General features: G+C 35.5%; 1 protein-coding gene across 4 annotated transcripts; it reads left to right on the top strand.

Annotated features, from left to right (window-relative positions):
- Window positions 1-4,485: 4,485 nt before the first annotated feature.
- Window positions 4,486-20,027, top strand: LOC126619348 (uncharacterized). 4 transcript variants are annotated; one of them, XM_050287700.1, is made up of 14 exons: window positions 8,775-8,923; window positions 9,060-9,203; window positions 9,310-9,421; window positions 11,802-12,070; window positions 12,721-12,911; window positions 13,017-13,077; window positions 13,209-13,257; window positions 15,497-15,551; window positions 15,628-15,715; window positions 16,592-16,710; window positions 16,904-17,029; window positions 17,426-17,519; window positions 18,879-19,033; window positions 19,248-20,027. In XM_050287700.1, exons 2-14 carry the CDS (start codon window positions 9,164-9,166, stop codon window positions 19,299-19,301), a joined length of 1,413 nt encoding a protein of 470 aa, XP_050143657.1. In that variant the 5' UTR covers window positions 8,775-8,923; window positions 9,060-9,163; the 3' UTR covers window positions 19,302-20,027. The 4 variants fall into 4 exon arrangements, with proteins under 4 accessions (XP_050143658.1, XP_050143655.1, XP_050143657.1 ...); XM_050287699.1 differs by having other exon boundaries at window positions 16,886-17,029; XM_050287701.1 differs by lacking the exons at window positions 12,721-12,911; window positions 13,017-13,077; window positions 13,209-13,257; ... (5 more) ...; window positions 18,879-19,033; window positions 19,248-20,027 and adding exons at window positions 4,486-5,074; window positions 6,284-6,423; window positions 7,093-7,226; ... (3 more) ...; window positions 8,406-8,442; window positions 8,552-8,623 and having other exon boundaries at window positions 8,773-8,923; window positions 11,802-12,005.
- Window positions 20,028-22,712: the final 2,685 nt, after the last annotated feature.

Genomic DNA, 22,712 nt, shown 5'->3' with positions numbered 1-22,712 from the left:
TTAATTGTGAACAACACTAATTAATTATCAGATTTTCCTAAGTTCATTGAATTGGACTTAGTGATGGAACCAAATTATTCTTCTCAAGTTCCCTAACTATGAAAAGCATGATAGAGATACATCTCAAAGATGATTAAGTTCTATGAAAATCATTAGCATTGACAAAACATTTGTAACTATAAAAAGCATGATACTCCTGCTAAGAATTTACTTAACTCAATCATGACTAGTGACTTTTACTACTTACAAATATAAGTTTATAACAATTAGGTGAAATTCTCTTATATTCTAGCATCAAATCCCTACATGCAAACTAAGTATGCATCCTTAACAAACATATAAGAATAAGTTCTCTATAAAGCAGATAAGTAAACCGCATTCACGTTTTATGAAACAATAATTGGATGTAATCAATTTATATAAAACATATGATCATGACTTTGAATTCACCTCTAGCTAAAAAGAAACTTAGTTACACATGTTCATCATAATTGAAAAACAATCTAAAATAAACATTGAAACTTAAAACAAAGAGAGAAAGAACTCTGAAAATTCCAGCAACTTCAATGGATGAATGGTAGGCGCGGCACACCTAAATCAATGCAGGAATTTCATATATATAGGGAAGGAACGGGTGAATCCAAGGAGGAAAGGGTTTTGGCGTTTTGAATTATTTTAGAACTCTAAAAATCAAGTTGAGAGTGTTGGAATGTGATTAGGATTCCTCCTTGCAGCTAGAGATAAGATAAGATAATGTAGGATAATATATGATAAGATAAGATAAGATATGATAAGATAATATTCCTTTCCAACTATGATTCATCTTTCTTGTGTAATTCCTTGCCTTCCAAGCCTCAACTTTAATTTTTCTTGATTTTAGCACATGTCTAATACCATTTAAACACCAAAAACGTTCAGCTCATATGTTATCCACGCATGCTATCCAATCCAAGTCCAAAACTACTCCAAATTGCTTCATTTGACTATTTATTGTCATCTTTACCAACTGCACATACAATAATACGAAAATAACTTAGATTACCAAAATAAATTGAAATTAACTAAGTAAATGGTAAGAAATAAGATAACAAAGTTGCATAAATATGCTCCTATCATCTAACCCACCCATCTTCTTCATCCAAGCTCTCTCTTCTCTCTCTACATTTCGAATATGCACAAGAACTCTTTCTATCTCACTCATCTTCTTCGATTTTTACCTTTTCATTCGTACGTTTTGTGAATTGGGTTTGCTTAATTTTGCTTTTTGATTGATGAATTTTTGGAGTTGAAGTGATTGGTTTTGGTGTTTCTTGGAGGAACCCAAATCCTTAAATTTTGATTTTTGATTTTTTATTATTTCTCTGATTTATATGTGGGTTTTCATTTCTTCTGTCTTCTCCTTTGCTCCCTCTCTCGATCTAAATTTACAAACACTAAATTAGGGTTTGGCTTTTGTTGCAATTAAATGAAAAAACGTATTAAAGGTCAGTTGTCTTTTGGAGAAGAGATAAATTTGAGGGAAAATAGAGAAATCAAAGTGGAAAGAAGGAAGAGAGAAGGATGTGGACGAAATTGTTTCGTGTACTTTTTCGCTCTCTTCGTATTAAGCTCGCTCATACATTGTAAGTACACGACATGCACATGTTATGCTCACAAATTTGAGTTCAACTCAAAAACCCATAACTCACAGTTCTCTTTTCGAAATCAGAAAAATGACGTAATCAGATAAATGACCCTAAACTTTATACGAAGAATCTAAGATTCATTAATTTGAATTTGGTATCAAATTTGATTGGGTTCAAATATTTTAAGAATTTGAAGAAAAAAAAAATTACAATTTGAATGGGTACAAACGAATCCAACTGAATCAAAGGAAATGTTTCACAAACTCGTTCGCTTTTTTCGTATTTGCAGGGTCTGCCTCTAAATCAAAGGAAAAAGTAGTAAACTACGTTAATGCGAAGAATATCAAAGATGTAAATACACACAATCTACACATAATACACTATATGCACACCACATGCCCATAATATGTACAATACATGCATATGATATGCACAGAATGAGAGAAACTTTAACGGCAACATATTGGTATAGTGAATACAATTAAAACATAATTGTTATGTATATAAGGTTACAATGACAGTTTTAAAAGTCTTGTTACGTATATCAACCATCGCTTAACCATGTATGTGGAAAACATGATATTCGTTATTGTTATTTCACGAACACGCATGACCTATAACGGCCTCTAAGTTTTTTCTTAATTTTGTTTTTTGCTGAGGCAAACTAGGTTGTGGTCATACTTGCTAAATTCTGGAGCACAACATACGTGCATCATAACTAGTGAACATTCCTGTTTCTCATATTAAAATGTAGCCATGCATACCATATGCACACCACATGCACATGACGGAAAAAATTTCACAAATTTATGCAATTGAACACTTGAACCATAATTTGTTCCATCCCAGTCTTGTAGCACGTCAAAACTTGAAATTTATTCCACAAGCAAGACGCCCCAACATGAAACACAAACCCTAATTTAACTTCTAAGTATTAATTCATCTTACAAACAACCTATTTATTCCATAAATCATTGATGAAGGAACTTGGAACTAAACACCCCACGTTACTATGCTTGCCGAAGCTTCAGTCGCTGGAAAAAATAGAACTTTCCGGCCAAAATAGAAAATATGGTACAAAACCTAACTCATTCTTCTCACCTCTATCTCGCATCCCCTTGTTCAAAATCAGAGGTACAAGGTGAACCCAAAACCCAGCTTACTTTTCTCACATCTCTTTGGACTTCCATCTCTTCGAAATCGGAGCTCGGAGATCTGAGGAAGGAAGAAAGAGTAGAGAGAGAAATCAGAAAATGGAAGGAATAACTCATTATATGTGGGTATTTTAGTAATTTTGATTTTGTGCATAGTGTGCATAGCCGGTTTGTCCTATTTTTGTCACAAGATTAAGAAATTATCAAATTTTGGGATATTTTCCTAAAAAATGTGTTGCAAGAATTTAATCTTATCTACCATATATAGTCCTAACTCCTAACCCTAGAAACCTCCAAAGTCCAATGCATACCAGTCACATCTTGGATATACGTAGCGCATGAGCTACTTTGCCGTGAAACCATCGGTACCTGACGCAAAGAACCTTGACAATTTTGGGCTGCTTTTCTTTCTTCTTTTATTTTGTATGTTTTTTGACTTTCCATTTCTTTAGAAAAACTTCGAAAAGAACCATCTACAAAGTATAGACGAAAAGGAAGAGAACGAGAAAATTCCTTATGTCACTATTACATATATATATATAGGGAAGCAAATACAGTAGCTGACGGATTTGCTACTCTTGGTCATTATTATTCTGTTTTTTAGTTAAAATGGCTCTTAAGATTTGCATAATTTCTCACATTTCATGAGATTTAAAATCGATAGAATTGGTCATTGAGTTTGTCCACCATCAAACATTTTGGTTATTCCATAAAAAAATTTCATTAAATAAAGATAAAATGACAAAAATACTCTCAATTTTTGTCAAATAATTTTGGCTCATTGTTTATTAAGTTGAAGATATTTTTGTCATTTTGGTCGTTGTTTAACATAATTTTCACGGAATGAGCAAAATGATTAATAGTGAACAAACTCATGACTACTTTTATTGATTTCAAATGTTGGAGATCAAAGTGACGAGTTATGTTAATCTCAGAGATCATTTTGACTTAAAAAAAAATCTTATTATTCTTAATTTTGTATCCAGTTTAATAACTTTTCTAGTTTAGTTATTCGTAGGTTAAATTTTGACATGTATGGTTTTAAAATTTGTCGGGCATCTTCGTTGTAGTTTATTTATGTCGTTAAAAAAAAGTAAGAGAGAGAGAGAGAGAGCCGTCTCTGGTTTTGTTACTTCAGGCTTTAAGCCACCTTTATCTTGTTTAAGGGGGTTTCCTTTTGAAAACGTGAAGTTACTTCTATGAGAGATTTTTGAGTGTGACTGTCAGATAAGGTGGTACACAAGGTGTCTATATAAATAGTGGGTTATATATGCTAAAATGTTAATAACTCAAAAATTAAAAAATTTCACTACTTACATAAAAACACGTGGTGTACCATTCGTATTCCTATCACAACTAAAAATTTCTAGCGTTCTTGAGCTTTGGCCGTATTTACATTTTCTTTCTACGCACCCACCTTACTAGAAAAAATAATGGAAAATGAATCAAAGCATATGTGTTCAACAGTTAGCTGATGTATTTGCCCTCGATCGATCGACTCCATGACCTGAAAGTCGTTTAACTTGACCAGACTAGTATTTGTTGTTTTTTGACTCTCTCTCTCTCGAGAGAGGTTCTGGTAGGGAAGCATATGTATTTAATTTCCAACTCCATAAAATGTGGGTGATAGTGATACCTATCATATATATATATATAATATGTCCATGTATGTACACTTTTATATATAAACCTAGTTATGAAGTAGTTTGAACGTCAGAAATGGGTTAAGCAGGAAAAACTAAACCAAATCTCTCTCTCTCTCTCTCTCTCTCTCTCTCCTCTCTTTCTCTCTCTAGCAATATGATGATATCTGCAGACGAAACAAGTATATAGTGTTTGACACGGTTTCGTTAGCCTTCACATATTCTCCATCTCTATCTTATTTAATTTCCAATTTAATCAGGAGGCTCTGGAGCAGCAGCCTTTTCTTCTGCGAGTTTGAAAATTAAAAAAAAGATTATTCAGTTGAGGTTCTTGACTTTGGTTTTGGCCTTTTAGCACTTGGACGGAGAGAAGGAAGCCAAGACATGCAAGCATTTGAAGAGTCTCAGTTTCTAGATAAAGACACGTACATAAATTCATCAAATAATCTCTGATGTTTTTGAAAGACACAGATGGCTGATCGATCACTTGGAAGAAATAGACAAAGATTTTGAAGTTATTTAGTTATTTGGTTGAGTTATTTAAAGCAATTAGTGATTTGCAAAGAAGAAGCCATTGAAGAAGAATTGGAGGCAACTGATCTGTATTCATTCAACGTTGAGAAACCTGCACTTCTTCATCTCTAAATTTCAGGTAACTTCGTGGAGTTAAATTAAAACGAGTTTTCCTTTATTTCTACCGCACGTTAATGGTTTTGTTTTAGTAAATTGTCCACACCGACCTCTTTTCCGGGAAATATTGTTAACTTTTTTTCTTTCCTAAATTTCCTGCCGTTCATTGAACTTCAACATATCTTTCTTTTTTTACAAACAATTCATTGAACTTCATCGTCTTTTTTATTTTTTTACAAACGATAACATTAGTGAGTTAAATAGTTAGCTATTAAAAGGAGAGAGATTGGTGGCAATTGAACCCGCAACATCATTATTTTCTGTCTCTGCGGTAAAACACCATCTCTTTCCTTCATTACAAAGTAATTTGTTAAGGGATGTGCTATCTTTTTACTTTTCCCACACCCTTTATTTTTGTCCTTTGATCTTCTTCTATTCATTCGATCCAACGCCCGAAAATTAAAAGGGTGTGAGAGAAGTAAAAAGGGGTGTGTGGATATCACATCCCTTTGTTACCTAATACGCACTTTACCTAATTCCTATATTCTTGATCAATTTTTTTTTTGTTTGCTACCCATTCCTAGTGGGCCGTGCGCCCCTACTAACCTGAGAGGCATTCTTGATCAAAATTTTGCTGCATAAATTAATTAATATTGTTCTTTATTTTGTGAAGAAGAAATTGCATATACATTCTAAGTACGTAAACATGTATATACATGCATCAGCATATTGTAGTGGTTAAACAAATCCAACACAAAATTAATAAAAAATCTGATAAAAACTAATTTGAATGGATACATAATTAGTCTATTTTGTAGAAGACGGAAATGTCATTAGTATTAAATTCATGCAAATCCCAAAATACATGCTTCTTTTGAGAATTTAGTTTCCTTTTGCGACGTTTTTTGCTCAAATATAAAGTGTGATACTATCCACCACGCACTCATTTTTTATCTTTCACACATTATTCTTAATTTTCAACCATCCAATCCAATAAATTGAAGAAGATAAACACAAATTAATCGAGGGTGGTGAAAGATAAAATGGGTACGTGGATATGTAGCACCACCCGATATAAATTAATCACAACTAATCCAATACTAAAGCATGAAAATCATTCAAATTGTCATTCCTCTCTCTCTCTCCCTCTCCCTCTCTCTCTCTCTCTCTCTGCAAAAGAATTGTGATCATCTTGCTAATCAGAGCATCGATCTATTACTTACTTGGGCAGGTTAAGGTTACAGATGGCTCCCACATATAGCACATCGTTAGTTGTTTCCATGATGCTGATTTTATCCTTGAGGATGATCACAGAAATACAAGGACAGTCTACTGGGTCGACCAACTTTGCACCCCCACCACAAGTACCAGGTGAGTTGCATAGCATATGCTCGTAGTGAACTTTCCTGCATCTTGGTGCTGTACAATTTATGCGTCATTATTTCTTCCCCATTTGTAACGTAAGATAAAAGCACATAAATGTTGTATACACTGTTGCTGGTAAGTTTTTCAACACGGCCTGCCATGGAAACACGCGTCGTTTTTATTTATTTTTATCTTTTAGCTGGTTAATTAAGAGCTTTTGTGCACCCGAAATTCTGTGTTCGAAAAAAAAAATTCCAAAAGGTATTCCTATTATGATTCCAATCTTGGAAACACTTCTAAATGCTCTCCAATTCGAAGTTTAAAAAAATTTTAAATAAAGAAAAAGCAAGTCAAACACAGTAAAAAATCCAAGTCATGAAAAAAAATCATAGATTCTTTTTATTTTTCTAAAACGATTATGTTAGTGAGTTAAATTGTTAATATTAAGAGAGAGGAAGATCGGTGTGGATTGAACCTACACTAGAGCGTATAAGCATTATTACTTTCCACCACTACAATATTGAGGATGAAAAATGTTGAGAAAATCACAGATTCTTAATATAGATAGAAGCATAGATCGATTAATATTGCTTAAGTAGTGCATTAATTCCCAAACATGATTACTGAGGGAGTGGAATGGGATTCAATTCTAACTACCTCAATTCTTGTTTCCAGGGAGCAATTTGCTTCAGGCAAACAATGTATCAGAACCCTTGACACAGTCAGATGATACTGTAAGGGTGGATCCTTTAGATGATTTGAAAAAATATAGAGGAGGATACAACATTACCAACAAGCACTACTGGAGTGTAAGCCCTTCCTCTTCCCCTCTCTCTCTCTCTCTCTCTCTCTCTCTCTCTCTACGCCCGCGCTCAAATGCACATCCATTGCTTCGAATTCGAATTTGATCCAAAAGTAACTAACTTTGATGGTGTTTATGCAGTCAACGATATTTACTGGAATTCATGGATATGCACTTGGGATGCTGTGGCTTTTGTGTGGAATTTTATATGGATGCTTCCTATTAGCAGCCAAACTTTGTTGTAAAAATAGGAAGAGTGGAAAGCTGAAGAAAAGATTACTTTGTCATAAGCAGTGTTACCTCTGGCAATGGCACATTTTCCTCGCCATATTCTTCACCGTCTTTGCAATGTAAGTAGTCAGTCCAACTCTAGCACCGAATTTAAAACACGTAAATCTAATTTCGCACACAAATTCTGTATTTTTCTAAATGATAACAAGTTTCTCCAATGACTTCCAAATATATAATTTCATGATACTAGTTCCTTTATCATCCATGCGTGCAGAGTTGCATTCGGATTAGTTTTAGGGGGCAACGCGAGATTTCATTCACAAGCGAAATCAGTGGTGGACATTATCATAACTACTGCAAATGAAGCATCAGGTACCGTGTACAACACAACAGGAGCCATGAAAGAAATGAGCAACAACTTTGATTCAACTGGAAACACTCAGGTTTCGAGCTTCCTCACCTCCACATCCGAAAAGCTTGATACTGCAGCTGCAGATATAGAAAGGCAGGCTAGGAAGAACCGGCGTTTGATCGACAAGGGTCTCAAGATAGTGTAAGTCTTTCTACTTTCAGTTCCCTCCTAAGTCTCAAGTAACAATTGACTCTCTTCATTGGATGTTAATAATAATGTGATATATTTGCGCCTGCAGGTATATTGTAACAACAGTGCCTATTTCCTTGGGCCTGGTTGCAGTGATTGCTCTGTCAGGTGGGTGTTTGAGTTGTTTGCAAAATTTATCATCTGCTTTACTAGTTCTTCGTAAATGTTTTGTTGTCAGATTGTTAATCAGGACCACACATTAGGTCGATTCCATGAAGGTCTGATCAAGGCAACATAAGCAATATAAGCCTTTTAAGAATCGATATGTCCACTAGTTGCTATTAAAACTGCCGGAATTCTTGTATATCATTTCAACTGTAATTATTGCTGAAGCTGTAATTCTCCCTGTTGCAGTGTCTGGAGTTTTGAAGTTACGACGGCTAGTTCAACTGTAAGTGTAAAAAATTTACTAAATTGATTTGTACAAGTACTAAATTAGTTCTGCAACAATTTAGAACGATATAAATCCTAACACAATGTTTTTTCTCTGTTTACTGCAGGCTCATTATACTATGCTGGTTGTTAACTATTCTTTGCTGGCTATTTTTCGGGCTGTATTTCTTCTTGGCAGAGTATGTGTAGCTCTTTTCCTTTCCTTAAGTGTTCTATATATGTATATTCTCAAAGAACATTTGATAGGACTCCGTAAATGAAAACACAAGAAACAATATACAACAAAAGGTTTGGGAATGTTAATTGAAAACTGTTGGTTCTACTTCAGGTTCTCAAACGATACATGCACAGCTCTCGAAAATTTCCAACAAAATCCGAACAACAACAGCTTGAGCTCAATCCTCCCCTGCGATGAATTGGTCTCCGCAAAATCGCTTCTAAATGATGTTGGTTCCGGGATCTATAGCCTTGTTAATGAGGTAAGAGTGATTAATGTTTTTCGGTTTAGCAGAGTGATTAATGTCTTTTGGTTTAGCAGTCTAAATTAATTTGTCGACTGCATTCAACATAAAAATGGTTGCAAATCTGAAATTTATACCTTTGGTAAATCTCCAGGTAAATGCAGACATATCATCTCTACAGGAAACATCATCTCAGAATATAGAATATGTCTGCAATCCCTTCTCAGAACCACCAGAGTACCAATACCAACCGCAAAAATGTCCAAAGAATTCCGTTCCAATAGGAGGCATCCCAGAGGTATGCTCAATACAGGTTTTATGAATTTGACCAAGGCTCTTATGCTTTAACATGTTGGGAACTTATCACTGTCTAACCCTCGATCATCTGTATATAATTTCCGAAGGTCTTGAGAGTACTTACTTGTTCAGACTCCAACAGTGGAACCTGCGAGAATGGAACAGTTATATCGGACAGCGCTTACAAACTGGTGGAACTCTACACAAGTTCAATACAAGGTATACTAAATTCATACCCAGGAATGGAAAGCCTAGTAGAATGTCAGACAGTGAAGGATGCATTCTCCGAAATCCTTGTCAAACACTGCAAACCGTTGAAGCGATACGCTAAGATGGTTTGGGCAGCAATGGTCTTTCTTGCAATACTAATGGTGTTGTTGGTTCTGTTGTGGACAACACAAGCCAGTCATGAACGAAACCATCATTCTGCAGATGGTTCTGTATCTGCAACAGAAAATGTGATTGAGTTGGGCGCAGCTACTGCCGTTAAGAACAACCCAAATCCTAGCTTAGCATAGAATATAGCAACCAATTCTCAGATACATGGAATGAAAAGCGCAAGCGAGTTCCATCGGAGTTCTTATACATAGACTAGAGATACAAAATTGTACATGTACATACACTGATATAAATGGAAAAAAAACAAGAGAAAATATTTGAAAGAGGGAATACTGTTGAAAGTGAATCTTCCATTGATGGGAGGAGAGACTTGCATAGGTTTATAAGTAAACTGGGCTACTCTCCATATTGCCGATTGGTTGTGTTCGGGGCAGGAATTTCCGTCGGGGATACTTCCTAGCCGACGAGCACACAGCTCCTCGAGAGGTCGGCGCCGGTTGATGCTTTCTGTCGGGCTTCTGCTTTACTGGCGGGCTTGTCGGGCAAAGCCTGTCGCGCAAGGCTGAAAGAGAAGGACAAAGTTAACTTTGAAATGTGTCTTTGTGAGGCCTTAGGTGTAGGCCTTAAGGCTCACAATCAAGATTAACTTTTAAGTGCTCAGGCGTGCCACTGCCATCTTCAACATGGCAGATGTAGAACGGATGTTTGAGTTTTAATTATATATATTCGAGAGACTATGTTAGTTATTGACAGGTGCCTTGTGGGGCTTTAGGTGTAGGCCTTGAGGCTTCCCATTAATAACTAACTTAGTACTCGAATACATAAGGTTCATTTTCTTGGTTATATGAGTCTTATAACCATTATACTTTTGATTACCTGAGCCCGAAGAGCAGAATGAATCCAAATAGGTGCATTTGTAGGGCATTAGATAGGCCTTGAGGCTTCCCATCAGAACTCCTTCTATACTCAATGTTCTAGCCCGAGGAACAGGATGAATCCAAATAGGTGCCTTTGTAGGGCCTTGAATAGACCTTGAGGCTTCCCATCAGAATTCATTCCGTACTCGAACGTTCTATGGTAATCATAATATAATAGAAATAAAACTAAGTGACAGGTCGATTACTTGCGCCTCAAGTAACTTCGGACTTCTTGTTATCAAAGCTTGTCGTGGATGGGTTAAGTCCACATCAAGTTCTTTTTTATGCCTTGAGGCCAAGGACTTTTTGAGTGATCAAATCTTACATGCCCGAAGGCTTAGAACTTAGATCTGATTTGAACTGTGAAGACATATTCAAATCGGATTCAAGCATTGAGAGAGTCTTTTAATAGCCATATTACTAGAAATAATTTGGATACAACTTGTAGTATACAACATATTGCTAGGCTAAATGAATAAAAAGACAAAAACAAAGAGGGTCGGGCAAGGCTGATCGTCTTGCAACTTCCTATCTTTGTGGTTTATCAGGAGGTTTGAAAGCTTAGAAAAGGGGTTGGGAGGTGAGTTTACAGAAAGAAATCGATACTACAACAAGAGTTGAACAGGATAGCAGAGCTATTACAAAGGGTTTATCCCGAAAGGGATGAAGGCTTGGGCTGACTACAGCTTCGTTTTGAAGGCAAATCTGGTTTTGAGCAGAGTTTGTGCTTGTATTTGTTGGTTTGTTTGAGTGTCCTTGACTCTGATTTTTCTGTCTCCCTTTATAGACACTTTGGCTTGGCCTCCTGTAGCAATAATCTTGCCCGAATGCAGTTTTGAAGGATAGTGACTCATCAGCTATTTACTTGTACTGCCACTATAAAGTACTTTTGGGCTGATTAGCTGGCTGGTCTATACCACTTGACCCTTGGGTAGGTGAGCAAGTGGTGCAAATGATATGCACCTAGTTGGGAAAGGCCTTTTCTGCCTTCTGGGCTTGGGCTGAGCTTTGGGCTTTTCTCCTCTTTTTGGGCCAACTCCCTTCTAAGCCCAAAGTTTAAGTTTTAACCCAAACAGGTTGTAAAGTGAAACCTCAACTTCTTTTATGGTATCAAAGCAGGTTATCTCACATATGAAATCTAACGACCACATGTGCTCCACACCATCCCATTTGTATCGTCTATTTGTATTTTAATTTCTCACACACTTTTTTATTTTTTGTTTTACTATCGAATTGAATAAATCAAACAAAAACACTAATGATAATCAGAGTGTGAGAGGTTAAAAAGCCAAAATAGTAGTTTGGCGCCAAACACGTGTTTTGATTTGTTTGGTTGGTAAAAGGGGGAAGAAAAGGCGGTCCAATTGGCAGGCGAACGAGAGGAAGAAAACTGGGAGAAGAAACAGAAAGCTGAGCAAGAAAATGGCAGAGCGGGTTAACCTGGCATACACTCTCGAAGAGCTCCTCAACTTCACTCTCCAATCTTTCGTAAATGGAACCCTGGAACTCGATCTAGGGTTGCCCAAGGACTTCTGCTCTCAACTACTCCAACCCAAACCCGAACCCGAACCGAACGACGACCTCTTCCCCCCTTCCCCCTCCGATACTACAGGTAAATCAGTTCATCCTTTTCTATTTTATTTTGTTTCCGTTGCTTTCCAACAATTTCTAGCCAAAATTTTATGGGTTTATTTTCTCAAAGTTTTGAATTTTCAAATTTTTTCCTATCTACCAAACAGAGAACTTGCCCAATGTGTGTGTGTTCATGCATACGTATGTGTATGACTAACAACTGTGTGTATATATGTATATATATACATATACACACACACACACACATGTATGCTGATATCGAAGCCATGAAATCCGTCATAATCCTTAAAATTAGCTTTTCTCACAGCAAGAATCGAAGAGAAGAAAATTCTAGGGTTTCTTAAGGAAGCATAACACGAAGAAGAAATGAAGAACTGATTTCATTCAATTGAGCTGAACTAAATTACAACTACGCTAAACTTCGGCTATTTATACATTGACGGATGACTAATCATATTTAAGTTTTAACTAACTAATCTTGACAGATGTCCAAACTAATCAAAACTGTTGTAACTAGTCATATGATTTGGCAACATGGTACTAGCAAATGTAAGCATAGAACCATAAACGTATATTTGCAGTGCATGATGTCTAGGTTGACTTTTGATCTGAATTATATTCATGGGACTATTTGATTGTATTGTGTTCAAATATGGCAATTGTTTGCAGATTGTTTTCAAGGGATTCCACCCTACCCTTTATACAAGCGTCTGGCATTGGCTTTGCACGAATCCATAATTTCTGGCACCTTTCTTGGCACACGTCACAATATGGCCTCGGATGTTCAGGAAAGTTCCTTGAAAGAAGAAAAAAATGGATGGCAGAAGCTGATATTGGAGAAGGGATCTGAATTATTCAATGTAGAGTACAATTGGCCTTTTCGGTTTTGCTTGTTTTTCTTGATGTCTTCAGTTTTAAGAGCAGCTTGATTAATTAGTGAAGAAAAACTTGTTGCCTGTCACCAGATGTTAAGGGCTGTTGACTTTGAGCTTCATGTTCAGGAGCCTTTCTTTTCACAGCTTAAAGGTAATTATTTCTATAAAATTAACTGTTTGCAGGCACATGAGAAGATTTATAATTTTTATTTTAAATAGGATGATAAACCATCCTCAATGAATTGAAGCTTATTCTATCAACTTAATTGACGTTGCCTGTAGATGGCCTCAAAACAATTGAAGGAAGGTGTGCTATTGGTGATTACTGTAGGTACGACCATTCAAGTTTTATGCATATACCGGTTTCTGTGCAGGCTTATTGGTATAGTTTTATCTGTATTTTCAGTTTAAAGTACCATACAAGTTCTTGTTTCGAATTGAAGTTTGATCTCTAAAATCAATTGACTGGCATGGGTTTTGGTGTCTAATATGATAACCAAGAGTCTTATTTAATTAGTTACTTATACGCATTGCTATGTTCTTTTTCCATGGATTTTGTACGTAGATTTCACATTATTTGTTAATGGTGTGTGTAATTTGCATTAAGTAAAAGTGATGAAGAGTCATTAAAACTGGAGGCTCAATCTAAAATGAACTTTCACACCCATCAACTTATTCGATGAAAGCCCTAAGACAAGATTTTGAATTGTGTAAAAAACATGTAAAACCACAAAGACAATGCATATACAAGATAAACATAGGTATAAATTCGGGTCCTCCATCTCTTACAGGGATGTGTTTCAAATCAGACCCCAGTGATGTGTTTCAAAGCAGCTCTTGCCACTATTTTGCTCCAGGAACTGAAACAAGAAAACACAGACAGGAGAATAATTGGTAGAGTGTAAGGCTCAAGATTTCAAGGATTGGGTGTTCCTTCCCTCTTAAGGTAGGTCTGGAGTGACAACAGTAGCATGGGATACAAGAGTTGTCTCAGTTTCAAGATTAGCAATCAGGGAATTTTCATGAGATTTGGTTTGCATGGGTACGATGGTGTCATAGTGTTTTCATCTTTGGGATTGCAAATGCAACAGTCATGCACTCAATAACCAAAAATTGGACTCCTTGAAGATTCATGCTTACTGACCTATTAGCCTTGTTTCTAGTTTATAAAAAGTTCTAGCCAAAGTACTGCCGTTCAGATTTAGGGAGGTTCTTGATAACTCAATCTTGCCTTCCCAAAGTGCCTTTGGTGAGAGCTAGCCAAATTATACACAGAGTGGTGGTAGCATATGAGATGGCAGAAGAGTATATCACTGAGAAAAGGGCTTTTAGAAGGCATAGCATTATGTAGACTGGTTTTATCAGATCTAGTTTTGGAAGCCAAAGGATTTGGCCCTTGAACATTTACAGAAATTTGAGTGAGCTCAAGACTGCAGTATTCCTTGATCTCATTGGTTGAGAATATTTGGGCCTTCACCTTTTGGAATTTATGAAAAATCTTGAGTCTTCAAGCCTTAGGTTTTAACTTTTGCTGCTCCTTATTTGAGGATTACAATTTCCCACTTTCAGTCCATCCCTTGTAGATATGTAAGGCTAAGGTTCAGTTTTTGCTTCAATTGTTACTCGTGGAAGGGTGAATACTTAGTGAGGTTCATCAACTGAAGATGCCACATCTCACTGTATGGGGATGCTGAGAGCATTGACCATCTCTTTGTTCATTGTTCAGTGACCTTTTGATTGCATTATAATTGTTTTCAGGTTTCTAGGTGACACTCAACCGTTGAGTAGGGTGCGGCCTTTTCATGTAGATACTTGTGTCTAGAATTTTGTGCTTTTGAATGTGGATAATGTGCTAGCTATTTTCTGGGTAAGATGGAGGAAAGGAAAAGTTAATTTTTGAGAGAAAAATTGGGTCTCTGTCGGCTTTGGCCTCTTTGTCTTTCATGATTGTCTACTCTCTCTCTAGCTGCCCTGGCTGTTGTTTGGGTGTCTTCTGTTTCTATTTTAGGCGTGGGTGGATGCTGTAGTGTCATATTCTTTGTTTTGGCTCTCTTGTTTATTGTATGACGAGGGTTGTGGATCTCGCACTGCTGTTCCGTCTGCATTGTACTTCACATTCTTAATACTATAATCATGTTTCCTCCCGAACAAAAAAGTTTCATGGGGGGTGTAATGGAGCGGTGCTCTGATTATTGTTGGTGACTGATTTTGTTTTGGTGATTGTATATTTTATTTAATTTCTTGTCCACTATAAGCTTTATGTTTTTTCTATTCACATTTTTTTATATTAATTTGGTGTAGAAAATATCTCATTCTTGCAGCATATTATGCTTTCATAGCTACTTGTGAACTGGCTTTGACGTTGCACGAGCTTATGTATTTTATGGACCATGCTTTTGTTGCTTTGTGTGATTAAGTGAAAAGAGTTTATCTAGATTTCTCTTCATTTTGGGTTTTACTTCCATCTCATCAATGTTACAATGTGTATAGTTGTTATTCATCTACTAGGGTTTTGTATATCGAATGAATTTATCTTTCATGTTTTTAATTTTTATTTTCTATGGATGCAGAATTGTCTCAGGATCTTTGATTCTCTTCAATAAATGTATACTAATTGAAGTTCAGGTGCCTATGCTTTTTGTTATTAGTTTCTCGTTTCTTATATTCACCTTGGCTCTGCTATGAGTTAATGGATTTGCAGGATGTTCGCAGTTATTCTTTGTTCTCTGATATGATGGAGGCTGAGGGTCTATCTAAAGTCCTTCCTGGTGTTGAAACCATCGAACAAGGTAGTTGCTTATATTTTATTTCCTACTGTGCTACTTTGTAGTTATTATTTATTAGCTTATATGCTACCATGATAAAAAGGTTCAATATATGGCTAAAAAAGATAGCGCTTGTTGTGAGAGTATCTCAATTCTTGATATTCACAAGAATTGGAACTTATTCAGAAAGCTATATATATAATACTATGAAAATATAATCTTTTGAATGTAAAAGGGAGATTCTGTGCAAATTTTTTTGCCTGTCCTTGATTATGAGAAAACTGTCTAAACAATCTGCCTAAGTGAAAAATAGCACTTCAATCACATGCTGTAATGATATATCATGTACTATTAAGTTATTAACTGTCAAATGACCATATTAAAAGTGGAGCTAGTTCGTGTGTTCTGTGTTCTAATGTTGCATAAGAAAGAACTGAATTTTTTGAGCAGAAGATGGGGAAGAAAAGGCAGCGATACTGGTTTGGTGCAAAGTTTAGCATATCCCTTGCACTTGCATTTACAATATGAGTTGCGAAACTAATTTATGTGTTGGAAGAAGAGTCAGAAGTTTATTGTTTCTGGATTTTGCTAACTGATACATAATATCATAGAGACACTGATCAAAGGAAGGAGGGAGGGCTTACTGTGGATTTTGCAGTAATTTGAAATCCTATATTTAGCTGTGAATTCTGGAAGTCTTTGGGGAAAATCCAAATTCAATTACTAAAACCAGCCCCAAACAACAGGTTTTGGATTTGGACCTCCGAATCCAAATCCATTACCAGAACTCATTCAATACAAATAGGCCCTAAATGTCTTAATAATTTATTTTTTATCATCAACAAGTGATTTATGGCCTTGATTACAATTGTTCAAGACTAAAGGGCATGCTACTTAAAGGTGTGCAAGTATACAGAAAGTTTTACACAGAGGAGAAGGAAATGTCAAATGGTGTCCTTGCGATTAGTGTTTCAAAATTGCCTCTCCAGCCTTGCGATTTATTAGCTGGCATGCTCTTTGTAAGTGTATTTCTTTCTGCAATCTTAGACATTCACCTCATCGTGTGGATAGGGTACATTAGTTTAGTCTGATCACTTGTAAACCTTGTGCTCGATACCATCATATTGAGGAATTCTGTAATCAAGCTGCCTTGAGTTGATAAAAGTTCACACTGTCTTATGAAAGTTTTGATAGGTATATTGTTCTATTCAGGGATTGAATAAGGGAGGTCTTCAAGGCCTTCTTGGTCTGGCACATACCACAGGGACTATTCCAGAGGTTCTTCCCCCTCCAAAATCTACTCTTCTGTCATCGTTTATGCTGCCATATAAATTGAATGTAAGACACTGATAATCTTTTCTTGGAAAAATGTGTTGTGCATTCCCTTTTACTTTGTATGGTAGGCATTTCGGAACCACTTATTTAAACTTTTTTAACATCTAAAATGATCAAATCTGAAAAAGGAAAGCTTGATTGTTGATTTTCATATAGGCATGTGTATTCACATCAATCTTCAGGTGTTTTCTGTAACATATATTTCAACAGACATTGGACCCTGTCAATTAAATGTCGATCAGGTTGTCATAACAAAGTCTGATTATAGATTGATTAAGGAATAAAATATACTGAAAATTTGCAGTTCTCTTTTCGGCATGTCTTTTATTGCTAGAGGCTTTGGAGATTGATTTTATGTATCTTTGTATGCTTAATGAACTTTGTTCTTTCTGGCTAAAGGTTGAACATAGCACATTGACTCATGGAGCTAGGGCCCTGGCAAAACACGCAGAGCGGAGTAGCAGTAAATATTGGGGTACTATAGATGGAAACGGTGAGCAACTTTTAGTGCCTTGATTTAAATCTAGGTTCTGGAGATGTCATTACCATCTTGTTTTTTATGGGTTGAGTGACACATATAATTATCATATTTACTTCTGAATCTGACTGTTTATACATCTTTTAAGTGTCAAAGGGTGCAATATAATAGGTACTACATTTTACAAAATTCAAATCACCAACTTTTATTGTATATGTCCGTTTTTTCCAAATTTGTATCTCGTGGAAACCTCATCGGTATTTATCAAACAAGACCTACAATGAATAGAAATTATGGAGAAAAAAATTGAACTATTTTATTTGTGGGCAGGGATGGATCCCTTTGAGGGCAGGCCTTGGGCTGCAGCCCAAGTGAGAATATTAGAAGGGAAATTAGTAGTAGTTGTAATGATTTAGTCAAAGTCAGCCCACCTGAGTAAGTGTTGAGAAGCTTTAATACTTCACATGTTTCCCCTAATTTAGGTTATGTGATTGAGGATTGTACTCAGTTGTTTATGTTTGTTGAGCTTGTTTTGTGCAATTTTTTGAGTCTTCGAAGTATTCTCATTATATTAAGATTTTATAAGTAGTTTATCTTTTACATATTTGCATTGCATGTTTGTTTCTTGCTTTTGTTGTATGTGAAGTATTTTCATTATATTAAGATTTTAACAGGTTATGTAAACTAGAGTTAAAGCCCACCCGAGAAAAAAAATCCTAGCTCTGTCCCTGCTCGTGGGACAGATAAATTATCCTAATGCAATACAAGTCACCCTTTCACATGAAGATAGTGTTATTTGTTTCACGGGTAGGGTACTCTTATGCAATATGATTCTTTTTGATATTGTGTCAGCCTTACAAGTATATTATTTCCATTCATTTATATTTATCATAGATTGTGTTTGATAGATAGTAGTCAACACATCTGTTATTATCTGTGTAATAGATAATAGTAAATATAACAACACATCTGTTATTATCTGTGTAATAGATAATGGTAAATACAACGGCTAATACAAGAAGAATCATTCATATTTCTTAGATATTTACATAAAATTGGAGGCCTGAGGATAAGGGCAATAATGACTAACGCTATTATCTGTCATACCAGATCTGATGTCGACCTCCTTAAAAGCATTGAATGATCCGATAAGCTCCTAATATTTTGTCATGTTTTTGGGTTGTGGTAATAAATTGCAAATGTTAATTCCACGGTTGAATATGACAAGCTTTGTGCTCCACTAGTCTTTTTAAGCATACAGTTTTTACAGTTTTTCGTTTTCATAGTGTCTAAACCCAAGTTTTATTCATACATGTAAACTATTGTATTTTTTGTATTAAGATCAGGCTTTTTTACGTTTTTTTCTCCTTTTAGATTCCAATAAAAACAGGCTTGCATTGGATGTGATCAGTCGTTTAATGACACATTGTTGCTGGTTAAATGTGCATATTGTTCAACCACATGGCGCCATCTTTGAAATCAGGGTTGCTGAAGGATATGGTGCACGGTGGTCGAGTGATGGTAGTAAGGTATCTGCATCCATTTCTAACTTTGTTTTTATCTGTACTCTCAATCTAAGGTTTCACCATGGCCCTAGATTGTGTCCAATTAATACGGTTGGATTTTTTTTATAAGCTTAACCACAGTTGTATCGTTTACTTAAAACGCATTATATTAGCTAAAGCTTCTAGTTTTAAATTTTCGTGAAGCGACAAAATGATTGTGTTCATTGTGGCATTTCAGTTTATTGGATTTCTAGAGCCATACATGGAGCACTCAAAGAGATGGATGCACTAAATAGGTTCCTCTGATGTTGCCTTTGGCACCCTTGATTCAGACAAGGCTTTGCGTTCTCAAGTACAATTCTCTGATCCCTGTCTTGATGAAAGTTTGAAACTTGTTCCTCTTTATTTTCCACTCTAAATTCGCGATGCACTTTGGGAGTACATTCTAGCAATTGTTCATATGGATAGGCTATCGAGATCTGTCCTGTAACTGCGCCAGCAGTAGGAATCATCCACATAATATCTCAGAATCACTCACCTTTTCCGATTTCTTGCAATGATCAGATGCTGCTGTCGTCTTACAGCTCGTTTGGATGTGCTTTTAAAATGATTGACAACGTTTTTGGTGACAATGTTTTTGGAACCAATCCTTAGTAAAAATGCAAGTAAATTCTGGAAAATCACTTAAAAGTACTTTCTAAAAGAAGCACATACTAGTGCTTCTTGCAGAAAGCACTTTAAGTGCTTTTGGAATCAAAAAATATTTTCTTTAAAAGCGCTTTCAATCATTTTAAAAGCACATCCAAACGAGTTCATAGTTTTCATGTATTTTTCTCTGGTGAATCCACTTTTATTACTTGCCTAGTTACCCTCTTCACTTGTTTCTGTAGTTTTCTATTCAAGCATGCTTCCACATTTTCATAGAATTATTAATTCGTCTATACCATGCAACGCCGAAAAGAATGTTACATGTGAAGAATATTTGTAATATTAATATATATCTATTTTTTATTTTTTATTTTTTGAGCAAGTGAAATCAATGAATCCTTTTAGCTAATACAATAATTTTGTACCTAACTAAGATTCATGTTCAAAATCCCTCCACGGACGCTTACAGTGAGACGCATACAAAAACTGTGCCTATGACTTGTGAGGTGGTGTTGGATAAAGAGAGACATCAAGCTTTTGTTCACTACTTCTCGTGAACTTCCTTTTTCAAATTCTCATCGTTATCGTTTTCCGTGTAGCCATCCCATAGGTATAGATAGACCTGTAAACGGGTCGGATTTATTGAGTTTGGGTCGGGTTTAACCTGACCTGTTAAGTTAACAGGTCGTTTGAATCCAACTCGTTAAGCTAACGGATCACTCGAATCCGACCCGTTTCACCGTTAACAATTATGATTATTATTGTTTTTTTTTTCATAGAGTTTATATTTTATTGTTAAGATTTTATTGAAATTACTAAAATATCCTCGACTAACGGATGCTAACGGGTCTAACGGGTTGACCTAAAGTGACCCGTTATTTAACGGGTTCATCCGTTAGCGACCCGACCCGTTAAGCATCCATCCAAATACTAATATTAACGGGTCGGGTCGGATCGGGTTAGGTTAACGGGTCGGGTCCAAAATGCCAGGTCTAGGTATAGAGATATGCTTTCAGATGTTGATAGACTTAACTAACATAGGGAAATTGGAACCAACTAGTAATGCGGTATAAGTAGTATTTTTCTTTATTTGTGAGACTTCAGGTTTGACTCATATGGATGGTTAGAACGTTATACTTGTGTTGAGTTTGATACTTAGTGTTTGACCTGATTCAATTAACCTTCCCTTAGAGTAGGTTATCCTCCTCACTTGAGTAAAATGTCATTGTATTAAAAAAAACACGGGGAAAGTGAAGATCATGGAGTTCTTCAACCACTACTAAATACCAATTGGTTTTGAATGAGAATTGTTTTAATTTTAATATAATATCAGAGCAAGGTATTTACGATAATTAATTTTGATAATATATTTTTAAAAATAAAATGACGCGAATATATAATTCAGATGCCCTTAATTTTTTTGTATACTATTTTTATTTTTCTTTGATATTTGATACCTTATTACTTATCATCCATGATCCTCAACTTTTTATTTCATTTTTTGGGTCCATTATACTTCATAATTTGCAGGCCAGAAGTATATAATAATTAATAAAAGTTTAACACTCGTACGTGACAAGTTGACAACGACGACGTTCATGATTTCATCACCCAATTTAGATCTCTCTCTCTCTCTCTCTCTCTCTCTCTCTCTCTCTCTCTGTGTATATATGAAGTTGGGAGACACATGCAGACAAGGAAAGCTATGGAAAGCTGCAAAGGCATGGACCCCTTTAACGGAATCTTCATTAAAATCAGAAGACCATGACGAGATGAACTATTATTTTAATTATTTTTAGTTTATTTAATTCTCTTGATTATGTCACTCAGTATTACGATCTAATGGTATTCATCTTCACTTAAAAGTGAGAGGTCTTAGGTTTAAATATGACAAATTTGATACCAAATTAGGCTGTCCATTATATGGCTTAGTTGAACTCTCATTTCTCTTAATATAAAAATATCGATGTAGTAATTTATTTTTTTTCTCTTAATTATGACCATCCACCTTTTTAATGGAATTGAATAATTAGGGTTAGGCATATAGGAGATTGGGGGCTACATTTCTCTAAGCATTCTATATAGTTAAACAAAGCAAAATGTTTAGGTTGGGATAATATCGAACCACTTAGTACTACGGTTTAATGGTATTTTTCTTACAAAATCACTTATACGTAAAAAGTCTTATGTTTGAATTTTCGTTAAAAGCGTATTCGAATCAAATTATTATGACAAGTCTATTGTAAGGTTTAATTCAATCTTTTTATTAGTGTAGATAGTATTGGGTGTACTAAAAAAAAGAGCTTCTTAGTCTTGTCTTCTAGTCAAATCATTGGAGAAGAATAAGGTACATAAGATGCCACTTAAATCTTGGTTTGTTTGGTTTCTTTACAAATTGAAATGAAATAATGATTTTTGTGAAATTGTAAACTAGTTTGGTAACTAATTCTATATACTCTAGCTTGTAATTTTTTTCAGTTTTTAGACCAAAAAGTGAAAGCTTCTTTGGTTCTAGATTTCGATTTTTTTTAAATTGAAAATTAAAAGTGATTACTAAACGAGTTTTTAGTTTTTAAAACAACTAAAGACTATGGGTTAGGACTTTTGGTGCTCCCAAATAGCTCAGTGTCTTCCATAACCTTAACTTCACTTAGGCATAATAAACTTCCATAACCATCCAAACCACGATCTACTTGGCAAGCCCTAATATGTGGCTTGTGCCCACTTTAGCATGCATCGTGGTTTGCATGATTTATTTACAACGTTAATGTCGTAGCATGACTTGGCATGTTAAATATGCATGAATTGTGTAGGCTTGATGTGGTTATACAAACATCTATTATATAAATTATTATTTTATTGGCATGACATGATCGTAAACTCACAAACCCCTCGATTTCGTAAACATAAAGTTGGCTTGTGACGCTTTCACGATAGTTAGGCTATGAGATATTGTTGTGCTTGTAGTGAAATTTTTGTGCCCTAACAACCTCATTTTACATTTAAAGAAAAATATTAATAAATCAATAGCTAGTGATAGTCAATTTTAAAAATT

The sequence above is a fragment of the Malus sylvestris genome, chromosome 4, assembly GCF_916048215.2.
Source record: "Malus sylvestris chromosome 4, drMalSylv7.2, whole genome shotgun sequence".
In the NCBI taxonomy this organism is placed as follows: Eukaryota; Viridiplantae; Streptophyta; class Magnoliopsida; order Rosales; family Rosaceae; genus Malus; species Malus sylvestris.
This window is presented reverse-complemented; position numbering and strand designations above follow the sequence as displayed.

Bases quoted from the DNA above. Each gene is read 5' to 3' on its own strand.
- LOC126619348 (XM_050287698.1), top strand. From the start codon at position 6,297: ATGGCTCCCACATATAGCACATCGTTAGTTGTTTCCATGATGCTGATT. The intron at 8,624-8,772 runs GTATGTGTAGCT...GTTCTACTTCAG, and splicing joins CTGTATTTCTTCTTGGCAGA to GTTCTCAAACGATACATGCA. The intron at 9,204-9,309 runs GTATGCTCAATA...TAATTTCCGAAG, and splicing joins CAATAGGAGGCATCCCAGAG to GTCTTGAGAGTACTTACTTG.